Source organism: Thunnus thynnus, chromosome 17, assembly GCF_963924715.1.
Source record: "Thunnus thynnus chromosome 17, fThuThy2.1, whole genome shotgun sequence".
Classification (NCBI taxonomy): Eukaryota; Metazoa; Chordata; class Actinopteri; order Scombriformes; family Scombridae; genus Thunnus; species Thunnus thynnus.
The window spans coordinates 23553492-23570951 of NC_089533.1; the positions used below are offsets into that span (position 1 = coordinate 23553492).

Below are 17460 nucleotides of genomic sequence, written 5' to 3' on the forward strand. Positions count from 1 at the left end.
GAATTGCATCAGCTAAAATTTAAAAGCTACCATTCTACTGATTCATAGGTAAAGACCATATTACATGTTGAGATACATGAAGGTGTAAGAATTCATAGCAATGGCCTTCTGCTGTGTATAAAAGTACTGAAAGAGACATATTTGGCAGTGAACCTGAGCGTAATTTATGAAGTTTTCCTGAGTGATTCTGAAAGATCACAGACTGAAGGCCGTGGATTATTAAATTCTTCACAAGCCATACAGCAAATCTGATTCTGTTTCTTCATCATGTCACTTTGTATAAACCTTTGATACCTTTGACATTTCAGCTCCGTGAGACAGCAGTGTGTCTGTCCAGAGCTTCTCATATAATCAGCAGGAATTGAGCAGGATGTTGGCAACAGATCTCATATGAACACACGCTTCTCAAGCAAAATTTCTTATGCACAAAGATAGAAGGACACTTAAATTTTGGATTCAGATGCACGAACAGAGTTACAGAGCAACAGAAATTATGAAAAATTCAACCAGACTATCAGCTCTTGACACACGGTCTAAAAAGCGCTGTATTTTTTCAGCGAAGACCCCTCCCCTCTTATCCTACTATTGTCTGGCTGAATTTTTCACAGGAACACATACGGTTGCCACTGATCTGCAAACAAACTTCCTCTTGACTTCCTATTGGCTAGCAAAACACGTCACCTCTGCCCCTGAATACAAAGCGACCACAAAAGTGCGCTCCAGTGAGAGGAGGATGGAGAATGAGGGGTGAGGGCGGGGTTGGAGGAAGAGGGTGATGATAGAAGCAGGTGGGGAGGAAGAGCGAATGGAGGGAGAGAGTTAACTCACATGTGACAGGATCGAGCTGTTCTGTTGATGGGAAAAGAGAAATACAACAACCTCAAAAAAAAGGATGATAGATACTGATGTGTTTTTTTTTGTTTTTTTTATTGAACCCCACTGGGTCACTTTGAGCAGCATCTATCATACCGCTGGCAGTTCAGATAACAGTGGTGCAAGTTTTCCGGTGAAGTCTGACGTAATGCTCGACTCTTGGTGGTCGACTGAGTTTTATTTTTTGATGCGGTGAAATCAGCAAAACCGAATACATGACAGATGAAGTAAGGCCTCTGGTCTATATAACATGTCAGTGCCAGGAGTTTTTCAGTTCAGCCTTTAAATCTGCACCATTGTTTTTCTGAACCTCCAGGGCTATTATCTTGATTGCCCATTTTTCCTTTGATGGCAGTTCTTTTTCTGTGGCAGCTACTGCAGAAAATAAAATGTTTGAATACAACAATGTAATGATGGATTAACAGTCATTTAATGTTAAGTGCCAGTAGCACTGGTGAACACTTACACACACACACACACAAACATACTGATACACATCATAGTAACAATGAAAAAGTTGGTTGGTGAAGTGAGCAGAGGACGAGGAAAATGTTGGTCCTGTGACTGAAGGACTGAAGGAATTAGGGCTTGTGTCTCCCTTGAAAATGAATCAAATAAAAAAGAAAGAGGAGTGGAGTGAAGTGAGAGATGAGAGAGTAAGATGAAAGATAAAAAAAGGCACAACTGGGTGATGTAAAAGAGTAATGGGAGGAAGGTTTGAAGGATGAACAGGGTAGATGAGAAGCAGGACTGACCTGATCTTTCTTGGTCTTGTGAGAGGAGGCCACGTGAGCCAGATACTGGATGACCTTTTTGGTGTTCTCTGTCTTACCAGCACCAGACTCTCCTCTATATGAGACAAACAGAGAACAATAGAGAGTCAAAAACTAAACAGGGAGTAGAGGGACAGAAATAGACTGAGAAAAGTATGTTCTAAAACACAAAATGTTGATTAAAAAAAGTTAATATAACAGAAGGATTGCTTCTTTAATGTATGTATGTGATGTGTGTAACTCACGTGCAAAGAATGGACTGGTCTTCACGATCTGCAGAAAAGAAGTACAAATATTGATCATTCAAACTTTGCAAAAACAACAATGCTGCATATTCCAAGCGAGCATATGTTATCGCCACAGCGCATACAGTTCATCTGTACAACAGGAAGTGCATTGGCCACAGACAGGAAATCAATATCTGGCTTCCTGTAACTGTAGGAGGTGCTGCTGGGTTTCACACTTACTGGCTAATTACCCGTTGTGGTCTGAACTCTTTCCTGGAGCCAAAAATGGAGAAAAAGAGCACTAGTGGGAAGGGGAGTAGTTTGGGTGGTACGCATGACAGATGACAGAGCTCAGCACATCAGGGAAACAGGCCTAAAATGGGGATGTGCTGCCAAACTAAGACAATACATACAGGAGGTGCACTAAAGAATCACATTACAAAACAATAGCCCTGCAGGAAATACCAATTAGGTGCTTGTAATGTTCAGGTTTTTGTCATAACTGTTGATTCAACTCACTGGTTCATCAGTCACAAAACACTGCATAATTACAAAATGCGGTAAGAGTAAGAGGGAGGGAAAAAAAAAGAAAAAAGTAAGACGACATACAGTATGCCAAACACAGGAAATGTGCATTAGCAAAGGAAGAGGAGCACATGACAGGATATTTGTTTAACATAATGGCTGTAAACTATTGTCTTCAAAATCTGTCTCCAGAGCAAGAAATATGAGCTTAACAAAATTAATATCTATTGCAGATTTACTTTTTTCCATCCCCTGTACATTCTCCCGCACAAGGCCTCTTATTAAATACAACCCTTCTTAGCTAGAATTTAGAGTCTGGTATTTGCTGAGGCCAGTGGAGCCAGTAAATCATATGAAATACTCTGCTAGTATCAACTCCAATACTCTGCAGCTCCCTTGTCTTGTATTTGAAGGCTCAAACTCAATATAGAGGATACTCTCACCTCAGTTCATTTTTAAGAGGGTACTGATGCAAATAAGCTGCCATTATTACAGTATGTATGCATAAAACTTTGTTTCCTAGGAGCCTTGCAGTTTATAGCCCTGTGTGTCACCACTCAAAACAATGCAATATTAAAAGACATTCATATTACAAGCTTGAGAAAAAGTTTGAATCAAAAGGAAAAAAAAAAACATCTTGTAGGCCAACAGACTTCAAACATCACAATAATATTTTCTTCAATAAAGCCTTTATTGTTCTTGTGCAAGTTTTGCAATGTCAGCGCCGCGACAGTGACTTACCTTGCATCATGCTTCTGTAAGATGTGTCAGTGATGGCATAGATATGGGGCGGCATTTCATGCCTCTTCTTGCCCTTGTACATGTCAACAATCTCCTCTGAGTAGATTGGCAGGTTCTTGTAAGGGTTTATGACGACACAGAAAAGGCCAGAGTATGTCTGCAGAACAGATAGAGGTGGTGGTTAAAAAAAAGCTGCACTTGAACATGGCATAAGACCTGGAGGGTGAAGGTACCAGTGAAAGAGGGTGTTTGAGTTAAATGGGATAGATGAAATGATTTTAAGCCAAACCCTAGAAACTGGACATGTACCACAATGGAGATTTATATAATAGTGTGCAGTGCAGGAACAAGATCATGGATTGGGTTATTTCATATGCTGCTGTACAAGTTTCTCCATTTGCTGAGCCTACCCATCCCCCTTTAACACCAAGCTAAAAGTTTCTCATGAACTCTGATTTGGTCCTCTCCTACGTTATGCAATCTCAACCCCACCCTGCTACAAGTTAAAACCGATGAGCGATGTACGACTACAGTTACTTAACAGGCTAGCCAAGTGCTATCTCAGTTGTATATTGTAAATTGTCTTTTCTGCTTCCAGGCCAAAAGTAAATCCCTCCTTCATTCCTTCCTATAAACTCCACTAAATCTTTTCTTTCTTCCACATTCGGATTGTGTATCTAGACTCCTAACATAACTTCAGATTTCTTTTTTTTTTTTTTCTAAAACTTGCTGGATTCTTGTGCTGCCCTTCCAACATTTCTGCACCAGGCATATTCCCCTCTGCTGTGTACCCGCTCTCCCCTGAGAGATGGTTAATCTAATGACTACAAAGCGTAGAGGCACTCCAGCCAACCGTAGCCTGGATCTCTGGAGGGAGTGAGGAAGGGGTGTGTTGATATGACCTCGGTCACACCACACAGTCAGAGAGACCAAATCACTCCCAGCACAGGACATGGGGATAAATGGCATTAATTATGGGGGAAGTAATAGCAGTTACAACATCATTTACATTCCAAGTCCATTTGAAAAAAAAATGGACTGTGAAACCCCTCCCTCCTTCCCCAGCTATGTCTTCACATCTCATACCCCACACTGCATTGTTCCCTGCAGCTTCCTGTTTACAAGATAACTCCAAACACAGAGAGGGGGAGAGGGAGAGAGAGAGAGAGAGAGAGAGAGAGAGAGAGAGAAAGAGAGAGAGGGAGCTAACAACATATTAGAGAGAATAAAAAAAAAAGAGAGAGGCAGAGTTAGAGGGTGAAGGAAAAGAGTGCTTGCATACCATTCATACAATAACATATTGCACTCTTTGTTTGCTGTGACAATTTGCACACAATGGGTTGTCTAAAACAATGGGGCCTAATGGAGGTAATTAGGAGGTTGGACAGAGAGATAAATTGGTTTGGAGACAGGCCATGGTAGATCATTTTCTATAAGCCAGTGGGATTACATAAGAATTTAAAGGAAATGCTTTAGACCAAGCCAAAACATTACCCGGACAATGGTAACGTAACAGCAGGAACATAACGCTAGGGATATGAAATATAACATGTAGCTGCATTTTATTCTAAAACTCAAGATAGGCATTAAAAATGTTAATGAAGACTGCAAAGAATCGTCTTGGAAAAATACACTAGCGCTGGAACCAGAAGTGGGACAGAAACTAAAATTAGCCTCATGCATCACTGCTGCATTGCATTTCAGCAAACATGAGGTACAATCCAACGAAGAGAAGAGGTACAATGTATGAATCAATGCTTTGTTCAAGGCCTTTTGTGTTTAAGACAGCTCCATACTCACATAAATGAGACCAGAGTAGTATCTCTCCTTCAGGTTGTGCAGCACGGAGGCTTCGTTCAAGCAGGTGAGCTCGGCCATGTCCTCCACCTTGCTGAACTTGGGCGGGTTCATCTTCTGGATGTCATCCTTGTTCACCCTGCTCTTCTTACCAGAGTCTGCCAGCTCCACCACGCACTCATCACCGCGCTCCTCCTTCACAGAGCCGGCTTCGAAGCCCAGGCGCTCCGAGGGCACCCATACCAGCTTCTTGGTGGCCCAGTCAGCCTGTGCCAGCGGGTTGTTGACCAGATTGCGGTCCACATACAGGAACTTGTCTGCGTCTGACATGGTGGCTGTTTCAGAGAGAGACAAAGAATGTTTGTGGTTAGTGCTACAAAATTAAGACTATCATTGACAGAGGTCAGAAACTCTGACATCAAACCATTCGTTATGTTTGTTGCTTTAATATATATGTAGGGCATATTTGTTTATTGCTACACTTCTTCAATAATATCCAGCAGAAAAAAGGCAGAGTAGTTGTGTAAGAAAAGGTTGAGTTTACAGCACTAGACCTTTGCTATTCTTCCATCTTCACATGCTATCTGAGGAATGCAAAGGTCACCACTGATGTGATGTGCAACAGGAAATGTCTGCTCGAGTTAGGTTGGGTCGACATAAAGCACAACCATGTCAAACAAGGCTTCATGTTGCTCCCTGCTCAACTGCTGTGGATACTTAATCAAATTTCCAGCTGCTGGACCATCTGGGTGACAGAGGAGAAACATTTGCCCAGGATCACAGGGACTCATGTCCATCTCACAGCAGAGGTGCCTCCAGGTTGGCTGAGTGCTCAAACACACACACACACAATCACACACACACACACACACGTCTGTCTGCTGGTTCGGAAGCCTGTGAAGGAGCATGTCTTTATTAATGTTTCTACTGGGTTGGTCAGGGCGCCTGTTCAGAGAGGGGAGGGGAGTTCAGTGGGTGATCTTGGAGAGATAACATATACCTCTGCAGGAATGGCATGGCCCTTATCAAGTAAATAGTATCAGGAACCAAAACTGGTTACTAAATCAGGAATCAAAAGTCTCTTTCTGCTTCAAAGAACTGTGAAGATCAAAGATAAGAGATGAAGGATTAAAAAGAGGAAAGCTTCATTTGAGTCACTACATCTTGCAGACAACACCCAAAGTCGTCTTGTTCCTTTACAGTTTCTGGTATTCAAGTAATGATTCTTGGTTATTTTTCTTATTTAGTACATAAGAATTAGTAAATGAAGAATTGTTTGTCTTGTTCATTGTTTCTCTGTAGCCTAGTATCTCTTTGTGTTGCTCTTTTTTAGTCTAGTTGGGATATCAGGTGCTGTGTTTGTTTTAAAGTTAAAAACACTTGAATATATTCCTATCCTGAGTCCTATTATTGATACTAACAACAACCAATGACTCTGAATGAATGCTGTTAACAGCTGTGGCAGTATGTGGACCGTGAGCTGTGGCAGTCTTGAGGCTTGTGTTTAACCAGTAAGAGACGTGATGTACAGAGATCTCCACCCATCAGTAAATGCTACATCTTGAGCAGTGACTTTTTAGGTGCAGGAACAACAGCTGGGGCTAGGTTATTGCAGTCACCATGCAGGTAAAACTCTTTATTTCCCAACAGGTTTCTGCAGTGGAAAAGGGTCACTGGTGAAGCAGATTTGCTGAGCGCTTTAAAAGACAGAACTTATGTAACAACTGCACTGATTTTGCACTTTGAGGAGGACTGTCCTCAAACAATTTGTTTCTTAAGGTTGGGTTGATAAGCAGATCAGATTGAAGAGGAGGGTAATTGTCAAACTAGATTAAACGTCCTGATATTAAACACTACATGCTGAATTTTGGTATACATCTTGAGCCAGCATAAGTGCTCCACAAGCTGCTTTAATACACCTGAAAACTCATAAATAACATGTTGTCAGGGAGTACTGCGGTTCAACCCACATAGAAAGTGACTAGACAAGTATTACCAGTATTGAGGGAGAGGAAGGCCGTGTGAGAAGCCCAACTAGAGCGAGTGCAGAGAGACTCTGGGCAATTAACTGAACATGGTGTGCTTTCACTGACACCGTTGCCCCAGACTTTACCATCTCAATTATCATTTAAGCACAGCGGGAGCGTGACACCTTTCTCCCACCACTGCCAGGGTCGTTATAGCCTTTCTCAATGTCCCCAGAGCAGTGCCATGTTTGCATATGCAAACACTTAGAAAATCACAGCAGAGGTCGGGTTCAGCCCGTTCTTATATTCATCATGACTAAAATAATCCATGGGATTAATTTCGCATTGCAATGTGGTCCAGTGGGATGGGACACTGGTGCCTGATTCTCATGCTCAGCATTTTTAAAAATTGCTCGGAAACAACAGTGCAGTGTAGTCGATGCAAGAATAATACTTTTATTAATGAACATTTCTAAGCATTTCTAAGAAAGTTGACTGGGGAAAAACCACCTGTCTGCATAGCTCACACATTGTCTCTCCAAAATAACAGTGACTTTTATTTTAGTTACCATCATCGTAGTAATGGGTACTGGTAATAAATATTGCAAAGTTACATCAACTAGGGCAATGCTCCTGTCAAAATACAAACTACACATTCCACAACTGTATTGAGAAGAGGTGACAGACCCTTGAGAGTCTTTCGAAAGAGAGGTCGCTGAATTTAATGGGGTTGCGTCTGTTCCAGCACATTAACCCTGATCTGTGAGAAAGAAAGCAGAGGCAGAGCCATTCTTCTCATGACCCCTGCCGCTCTCCATCCTCCATCAACACTGTCAGGCTGCGCTACAGCTGACGTCCATCACTGCTCACCCCCCCCCTCTAAACTCATCTCTAGTCTACAGACCCCATCCTGTAACAGAGCAGGGCAAATTAGTCCTCCTATACCTCTCAGCTGGCTCCACTCGCCCTCCTCTGCCTTCAGTCACACTCCTCTCCCTCTCCAGGATCCTAACACCCCCCGCCCCCCCCACCTCCCCTCCCTCCCTCCCTCTTCTGTTTATCCAGTCTTTTCAGGGTCACATTCCTCCCATACTCACTCTTTATCAGAGGAGAGACCGCAAGCAAAGGAATTCCACAAATTTTTTGTCCTCTGTTCCATTATGTCCCCCCTTACATCTTTCTCAGACCTATTCTCTGGCTTTCCTTCCTGTTTTTGCCTTCCCCTTATTCCCATCACGTCAGAAGGTCATGTGTGCCTTCAGGGGTTTCATCACTCAGAAGAGATCAGCATCACCTCGCACTGAAAGCATACACCCATCCCATGGCTGCATGGATCGAACAGACCTGAGAGCTCTCAGTCCATGTGTGTGTTTGACTATGTTCCCATGCTCCTTTAGAGTCCATTTCGCCTTTACTTTTTCCAGTATATTTGGATCAGTTGGCCCCATGCAGGGTTGAATATGAGCCATGGCTGATTATAATCCCTGTTGCTTTGTTGTTTGCCAAAAACAAGATGTGAAATAGAACAGACTGAACACACCCACAGGCTCTGGTGTTGCTTTAGCTTGCTATGTTTTAACATCATGCTTCGAGTGCAGGGAGGCCACCATGAAAACAGCATCTCAAATACTTTTAACAAATACAGACACCATCTGTTCACTGTTCAAATGATTTAAGCATCTATTGCTTAAAGGAAGCAACCTTAATAAATCGTGAACCAAAGTTCATTCACTGCAGGGAGTTTTATGTTTCACTACAGAAACAGCTAAACTATATATTTCTGCAAGCTGCTGACATTATTTGTTAAGGAGAAAAAAAGACAAGTCCAGTCTGTTGATGTCTGCCACACATGCTTGACACAGATAACGGTGACACACTTCAAGCTACCTCTCCAGAGAGTGGCATGAGGACTAAAATTACTCAGCTATTCTAGTTTGACAAGCGCTGCTCTATATTGAAAGTAGAGAGAAGAAGATGGATTAAAAACTCCCATCGGACAAATTTAGGACCCAGGCCTTTCCTTGTGGAGCCTGACATGGATGATGACTTGACATTGAGATAAAACGGTGTGCAATAAAATTAATCACGCCCACCCAACACTTCAAGTTCATGGCTCAGGTTCCCACTGCCTCCCTGCCAGGTTCTCCATAATCCTGTAACAATCAAGGTTTTCCCTGATTCCTTGTCACTTTGCGAACACTGCTCAGCTGTGAAAGCATTCACCATCTATTCTGTTGAGACCCATTCATGATGAGATTAGCTGGTCGAGTTAATCATAACAAGGATTACCAATTAACTGAATACATGACAGTAGGTAGGACACTGTCATCCCAAAACTAACCCTTGCCAAAAATCTCTGAACTTTATGGAGCCTGACTGAAATACCATTAAGGGATTATATTTTAAAAATGCCCAAATGAAAACAGAGTTGGAAGTATCCAGTCAAAGCAGCTGCCTACATGAAAGAGGAAAAGGAACCATAAAATAAATAACAAGAGGAAGAGAGCGGAGGCCGGTTTTAGAAACTAGCCTCATCACAGAGACCAGAATGTGGTTACACAAGGAGGAAGTAATGCAGGACTTTGAGAGCGAGGTGGAGGAGGATCGAGGAGAGGAGAGGAAGAGGGAAGAGCTACGCAGCGTCCTTTTCCGTCAATGTTGTCCTGTTTAGAAATCAGGTCAACCCTGGTCTTTCTAAGTCTGAGTCCGTCCGTCCGTCCATCAGACTCCCTCTCATTCCTTTCCACCACACTGACTCTCCCTGAGTTACTGTAAAAACCCAAGAATGACGACTTTTACCACAGCATGACCATGTACAGTCAAATTTGTGCATCTCCCCTCTTGGCCCGGCTTAAGGGAGCCCATAAACTAGCTGTGCTGTGTTGACTGCCCCATTGACAGGAATATTAATAGCATGACAGCACAGTCAATAACACTCTACTGCATCCCATCACAACATCCCGGCTGGCTTAACCTGAGCCAGTCCTCAGCTGTCCTCCTCATGTTGTGAATATTGTTTTGTACTGTTGTCACTGCTTTCTGTTTATGTTCCCCCTTTCAAACAAATACTGCTGTCCCTCTTTTGTCTTGGCTGTACCACTTTCATCCCCCTCACTGTCCAATGATCTACCGACTGGTGGTTTGCTCTCTCATGCAACAGAGAGTGGGTGCCAGACAAAGACTGGAAGGGTACTGAGTCAGTCAAAATTCATTATGGGCTCACACATCAGCGCGCGCTCTCTCTCTCTCTCTCTCTCTCCCCTTCGCTCTCCTTCCCTGAAAGTGGGAAGGGTGTGGCAAGGAGAAGAGAGGGGAGGAAAAGAGGAAATGACAAACTGAGAAAACTATTTTGCCATTTGTGGAACTTGTTGTGGAGTCTTTCAAGGAGGAGGGAAGGTGGCGTTTTCTTGAGCGCACGCTGAGCGGCTCCGAAGACTGAGAAGTAAATTAAGCCCTTGCTGGAAAATAACCGCACTGCATGACAGATCTGCATCACTTTCCACATTACTTTTCACATTCCTGCCCCGACCAAGATCCAATTTCACTTTGAACTGTAAGCTGGCCAATGCCATCCACCATTTACAACTAGAGGCCCATTCAAGGTCTTACTAAAGCTCTCAGTACTTCACCTACACCAGTGGTTCCCAACTTTTTTTTGTCTCATGTACCCCAACAGCCCTCTCAGATGTGCCCCTTCTTTGAAACGACCCGTCATGTTCCAAATATGTTAAGTCTGAACTGATTTAATTGGATTTTATTTAATTATTGATGATAAATGGACAGATAACAGTGTTACATTTTTTAAATATAATTAAACAGTCAAAACCACCACTTGGGTTGAATCTTCTCTCACTCCGTTTATTACTTTAAGCTCACTATTCAACTATTTATCCGTTACTTTTAGCTAATCAACCGTTTCTTCACTACTTTTAGCCACCTATTTCAGCCATATATCCATTAGCGCTCGCTTGCTAACTAGTTTTCACACACTCCTCCCTAATTTACTTTCTGCATACCGTCGGTTGCACACTTAAGTTAAATGACAGGGAAGACAGATAATTATAAAGAGGGTGTTGGTGAGATAAGCACATCATTTTCAGGGTCATAGAACAAATTCCATGTCTACCATTCAAACAGCTATCTGATTAAACCACTGAGTGCACAATTGACTGGTTCTTTGACAAAACAGAACAGATACTGCACAGTACCAGTTTGCCCTTTTACTAAAGCACTCCTGACAGTATTGACCCATTCAATAAATAGACAGAGGGTTACGTAAGCCTTTTAACAGACACTGAAAGAATGCAGAGGGGAGTTAAGATACACATTTCTGTTTGTCAGCAATAATTTTGTCAGCAATATTCTTTTTTTTCAGAGGAATGCTGCACTGGCACAGCTCGGTCGTTCATTTCTGACAGACCCAGTGAAGACAATCTGCTTTCAGTATTTCACCTCTAAACCTATATCTCCTTCACCCTTCTGGATTATTTTATGGCTCTTTTTAGCCTTATCACATGTTATCTCTATCTGGGATACTCCCTTTGAGTCAGTAAAGAAAGCAAACTCAGATGATGAACAGACAATATAATCTATCTCATTTGAACAATCTCATCAAATGATGCACTCACAGACCTCAGGACCACATGCTAGTTTGACAACCTTGGTATCAGATGTGCAGTGTGATTTAGATTGACATGGGAATATATTGTCTAATGGGCGCCAGAAGGTAGACGCAGCATGTTTCAAAGTTCAGTGACTGTGGTGAATGTGTTGCACAATCTCTGAGGTATCACTCACTTCACACAGTAACACGCCAGGTGTGCAGCTCCCACACCTACACACACCAAACCATGGACAGACTCCATTTTCTGACACAGTAACACAACTGTGCTTGACCGCAATCACCACCAATTAGATCTCTTCCTTCTGTAAAAATGTTTTACTTCACTTGGTATCACCTGTATTTACAGTAACGAGCCAAATGCGAGGCAACAGTAGTGTGTTAAGAATATCCCTAAAATGTTTGACAACTACAATAAACTTACTCTTCTCTACAAGGGAGTTATGTTGGCAAGTAGACAGCCAGGTGCTGACTGTCACCTAATCTTAAACGAACAGGAACTTGGGATCATTAAACTGGCACGCCGGAGAAGACTACTGACTGTAGGTCACTGATGGAGCACTACCTCATCTTTATTACCACAAAGCAGACAGCAGTATTATCTACTGGGCCACAAGTTATCATTAAAAGAGGCATGGTCAAGGTCCATCCTTGGGATCACAAGTCTGAATAACTCCTTTCTGTATGTGGTTGAAGTCAGAGCACAGCCATTTCCTGGTATTGTTCAGTTCTATTGTACCCTTACAGGTGCGTGCTGTGAGGGAGGGAGGGAGGGGGAGGTAGGGGGAGTCCGGGAAGGGAAAATGAAGGAGAACACAGACAGGCAACAGGGGGCACTGAGAAAGGTCTGATGAAGAGGCTGAGACAACAAGGAAATGTAAGAAATAAACAGCAGTAAAAGGAAATGGGAAACCAACAGCAGACACTGGTGCAAATGTATCCTCCAGCCAAGCCAGTTCAAGCATTCTGACTGAGGCAACTTAATTATGCTGTTCATGTCAACCCCAAGAAATATTTTTGGGCAGAACATAAATAGACAAAACATTCAAGAAAAAGTAGCTGTTTGAAAGACCTGAATTAAAAGACCAACATTAGTGAAATATGGCACAATGTAAAGAGTGCACACACTTCACGGTGAGTGTCCAAGTCTGTTTGATACCGTCTCCATTACCAGTCTGACAACAGACATTATGTCTACCTCTGGATAAACAAGTGAATTTCACCCAGTGTTGACTATAAGCAGCACAATAACTACATACCGAGGAGTGGCATGATCAGCTCTGCCATGGTTAATGGAGAATCTCAGCCGTCTCCGCTCAGACTGGAATGTTTTGCCTGCATGAATGAATCTCAGCTGACTGGGGCTTGTAGAAAACTAGGATATGCATGACATTTCCCTACCCTATCAATCATCAACAACAAGTATTACTAGTATTAAGTATTAAAAGAAAATGCACAAGCAATGTACTGAGAAAAGAACATTGGCACCACCCCATCTGACAGCCTCCTTTTCAGCTCTTTTCATTGTCTGGGACAAGCTGATAGATATGTGGACATATTGTACATTATAGACTGATTTGGCTCAGACTAGGGTTGAAACTAACGATAATTCTTATTGTCTACTGCTAGTTAGTTTTTTTTGATAAAATGTCAAAAATAGGGAAATACGTCCATCACAGTTTAACAAATAGCTTTTATCATAAGAACAGTCCAAAACCTTAAAATATATATTTACTATCGCAAATATTAACATTTAAGAAGCTGGAGCCAGTGAATTTTTGACATATTTGCTTCATAAATGACAAACGATGAATTCATGACCAGAATAGTTGTAGATTCATTTGCTCTCTATCGACTAATCTATCAATCCATTAATTGTTTCAGCTCTAGCTCAAGCTTTAGCTTAGAGCGCTTTTTGTGAGCTTTTCCAGCCTGTGTTATCATGTGTCTCTTCTGTCAGCCTCGTACAGACAATCAGAGGTGAAGATATAATTGGACCGGTGAATGCAGTTAAGAGGTCACATACACACAAACAAACAAAAGATGAGAAATACCTCACATATTTTAAAACCTCTTTGAAACTTCATAGCGGAAGACAACTGTGGTTTGCAGTGTGCCAAACTGTGTCACGCTGCCCTCCTCACATTGTGCTAACATTTACAACAAAAGCAAAGGGCCTGAAGGCAATCTGCCTCAGACAGGATGACTGCCCTTCAATGAAATCTAAACATCCACAGGCATGTTCACTCAGACTGTATCATTTTGAGAAGATTGAACAGCCAGCTCCTTGTTTCAAATTTTAAGATGTCTGTGTTTAATTTTGTCTAGCCTACAGTAAATCTCCCAGGGGGCCTCAAGTATGGACACTGCTGACACACAACTGATGGAATGTAACGCTCTCCGTGGGGGGCTCCATAAATGCACCAAAACTGGCAATGAGTGAGAATCACTGGCCTCTAGAGAAGCCATTGCGCAATACATGAGCTGAATTTAATTCATGACTCAAATGCAATAACAGGATATGACATACTACCTGTCACCCAACGTGCCCCTTTAAGGATAAGTATTTACCGATATGTCTTCCTCAAGCAGTAAATGACTAGCGCTGCTTTATGTAGGTGTGTCGTCTGAGACACAGAAAAACTTCATAAAGAAATGCTTACAGGCTACATACTACTACACACACATATGTTTGTTTATTCATCTACTGTAATGACTATTTCACCATGAACCACTATGTGGATGCCTGAGTATCCAAAAGTTATTAATGTGGTATGTTCACACTGTGGTTTAATTGCATGTTGGCAAGCGTCAGCTGGATAGAAGTTTATGGCTCTGATTACAAGTGAAAGCAAAAAAGGTGCTGCTCTCACTCCCCGTGAGACCGCTAACACTTTGTACAATGAGAAGCAGGTTTGGTGGAGGAATACCAGAGTTGTTAGCGCTTTGATGCACAGTCTGACGTGAGGTTGAGTTCATGAGTAATTTTTTGCAAATACTGAGCCACGCAGCGCCTTTCTGACTTAAAATCCGAAGGGTGTGCAAGCATACCAGAGTCTGTTTGCTTCCCAAAGTGCAAATACAATGATGTCCCATCTGAGAGAGCAAACACAAATTGTACTGACATAGCATAACACTTGTGTTGTAGGTGTACAATAAAATGGCAGAGGTAGGCCGGAAGAGAATGTGAAACCTCAGATCTGAGACAAGTCTGAGATTATAAGAACCCTGCTAAGATTGGTCTGCATGAATCAAAAAAAAAAATGGAGTTTGGTGCTGTAACATGTGCTTTTGTATGAGCCTGAATGAATAAAAATGAAATGCCTGTGATCACTTATGTCCTGACTGTTGCTGGGTAATATGGAAAGAAATGACAATAATCTGAAGACAAAGTTATCTGATGTTTTTTACTGATTCACATTCTGCACTCCAAACACTTTTACACTTTATCTGACACTCAAAGATTTTTTCTTAATAATATGTTTGAACTAATATTTCCATATTACATTTGTACATTAACTGCATGTCTCCTCCTCTGATGAAAAACAACAGTCCAAGATTAGAAGGTTTTGTAGGTTTTAGAGATTGTTAAGTTTGCTGGGGAAAATTTGTGATTTATGACATTGGGCTATGAAATATAATTGATTTAACTTGGCTTAATAATAATATAAAATCTCTTAAACCATGGAAAACTCTTGTGTTGCCTGGTTTATGTTTGTCACAGCAGACTGCACGGTAATTAGAAGACAAACCTGGTCATTTTCAGATGACATAATTGTGTATTTCAGTAATTATTCTGAGTAAAATCTGGCTAATCGATAAAAAAAAACCCAAATTGTGTATGACAATACCCATTTAGTTCTGTTAAATGCGTTCTCCAGTTTCATTTATCAGACCAGGAACTCCACATGAATAATCTTCAGAGTCTCCAAATTCTGTTCTGAATTTGACACAACTGTAGTTTCACACTACACACCCAAACATCATCTGGAAATGTCTTTTATGAAGAATGCAACTAGGGCTGGGCGATATGGACAAAATCAAATATCAAAAACATTTTTAACCAAATACCTCAATATCAATATTGCAACGATATTGTAGGGATGACTGCTTTCACAAAATATTTAAACAATGAGATATTTGATAAATAATCATCAGTAATGTGTTTATAATGACTAAGTGAGTAAAGAAATACTAGAGCAGCTAGAACAGTCTGTTAAGTTCAGATAATGACATCACTTTACTGTAATGCAGCTTTTAAAACCAGGAAGAGACAACCCTTATGCCATATCCTGATATCCAATATCAAAGATGATATTTAGGCTCACATCATGATATCAACAGAATATCGATATATGGCCCAACCCTAAAGTGCAACTCTCAAGTCCTGTATTATGTTATGTGTGAATGTTCTAAATATTTTATGTGACCCTGGTATTCTATGCTGCAATTTTCAACAGGCCTCTCTTGTAATAGAGATCATGTATGTCAAGAGGCATCCTGGTTGAATAAAAGTTGAATAAAAAAGAAATGATGCAATGTTTTGAAAAATCACATATAACAATGACTGATAAACAAATAGATATACTGAACATGCAAAAATAACCATATCACTTCAACTCATTAGATTTTGTCCAATCTAATGAGCCATCTACATAAAATGGGAAGGAAACACATGGTGAAGATAATCAGTTTTCACCTCTTGTGAACTAAATCACAGCCAAATGTGTTCCTCTTTTTGTCAGAGCCTCTTGAAGGTTGCCCTGTAGGCTGGCATCGAAACTATAGGGACAGAAAGACAAAGTCCACAGACATGCAGATGTCATGCTTCACTGAGGTTAAGCTGATCAGCGGCGGAAAAGCGCAGCGCCGTTTTTTTTTTTTTCTTTTTTCTTTTTTCTTCAGTCCACCGGTGAACCAAGTGACGTCATGCCGCCAGCAAGCAGACATATTACTGACCACACACACACAGCGTCCGTTTCTGGCCGCTGCACACCAAAAACTTTAACCACAAACTGACTCATACACTTCCCGCTGTATCCATGTAGTCTCAATTCAACTTTTCTTCAATCTGCTTCCCCGGTTGGTCTCAAAAACTCTTCACCGGCCTTTTTCTGCGACTCATTCAAGCGAATCACTTCCTGCTCTGCCGTTATGGCTTCAGCTTCTCGCCAGCTGCCACAATGCTGCTGCTGCTGTTGTAGTTTTGTCGAGCTTTAGAGCTCACATGTCGCACACAGGTGCGTGTTTTAAAGCTTGAATAACAACTTAAATGTACTGCGGTGCTGCAAAGTTGAAGAAACCCCGGTTTAAATTAGTTCCGGAGGTCGGGTTGCTGAAGTTGCAACGATGAAGTAGCAACCCGTGCTTCCTGGTTCAGCGCACTTGCTGAGCAGATTGAATGAGTTATATGAAAGAGTACACAGAGGGAAAGAGAGAGCATGGCAGGCAGAAATAAGTTGAGAGTATTACCTGCTTTTTGGGTGCAGGACGCCTTTCAGAGGATGGCTAACAACAACCAGGTGGCTCAGTCAGCGTCGCCGTGAGTCAAACTTCTTTTCCAGTCGACAGCAGCTTCTCAGAGAGTTCAGGCTAAACTACAGTGCTCGTTTCCTCCCTCTCTTTCTCTGCTTCAGTCACTCTTTCTATCTTTTTTTTTTCTTTCTCCCCCTCTTCCTTCTGCCCTCCCTCTTCCACTGGCTGCTCACTGGTTCGCTTAATTTCCCTCAGTACGTAGCCAGCCGGGGTGCGGTCTGGACGAGGCGGGTACCGTCCCGCTTGTACCGCCCCTCTGAACCAATGACTGCCGTGTCTTCTATAATTCTCCCACTTTGGGCCAATCATGTTCTGCTGAAGGCGTACCCGGGTGGAGGGGTGACAGCCACTGGGCAGGGCAACAGGAGCAGAAAAAAATGAACTTGAAAGAGCTTAGAGGA

General features: G+C 41.9%; 1 protein-coding gene across 2 annotated transcripts in view; it reads right to left on the bottom strand.

Annotated features, from left to right (window-relative positions):
• The window catches only part of LOC137201261 (myosin-9-like), a 31952-nt gene extending 14718 nt beyond the window's left edge, over positions 1-17234 (bottom strand). The window contains exons 1-6 of one of the 2 annotated variants that reach the window (XM_067616213.1): positions 16997-17234; positions 4940-5271; positions 3140-3296; positions 1892-1919; positions 1629-1722; positions 829-849 (exon numbers count right to left, since the gene is read on the bottom strand). In XM_067616213.1, coding sequence (XP_067472314.1) covers positions 829-849; positions 1629-1722; positions 1892-1919; positions 3140-3296; positions 4940-5266 — 627 coding nt within the window. In that variant the 5' untranslated portion in view covers positions 5267-5271; positions 16997-17234. The remainder of the gene's footprint in view (positions 1-828; positions 850-1628; positions 1723-1891; positions 1920-3139; positions 3297-4939; positions 5272-16996) is intronic. The other variant, XM_067616214.1, reaches the window with a different exon arrangement.
• Positions 17235-17460: the final 226 nt, after the last annotated feature.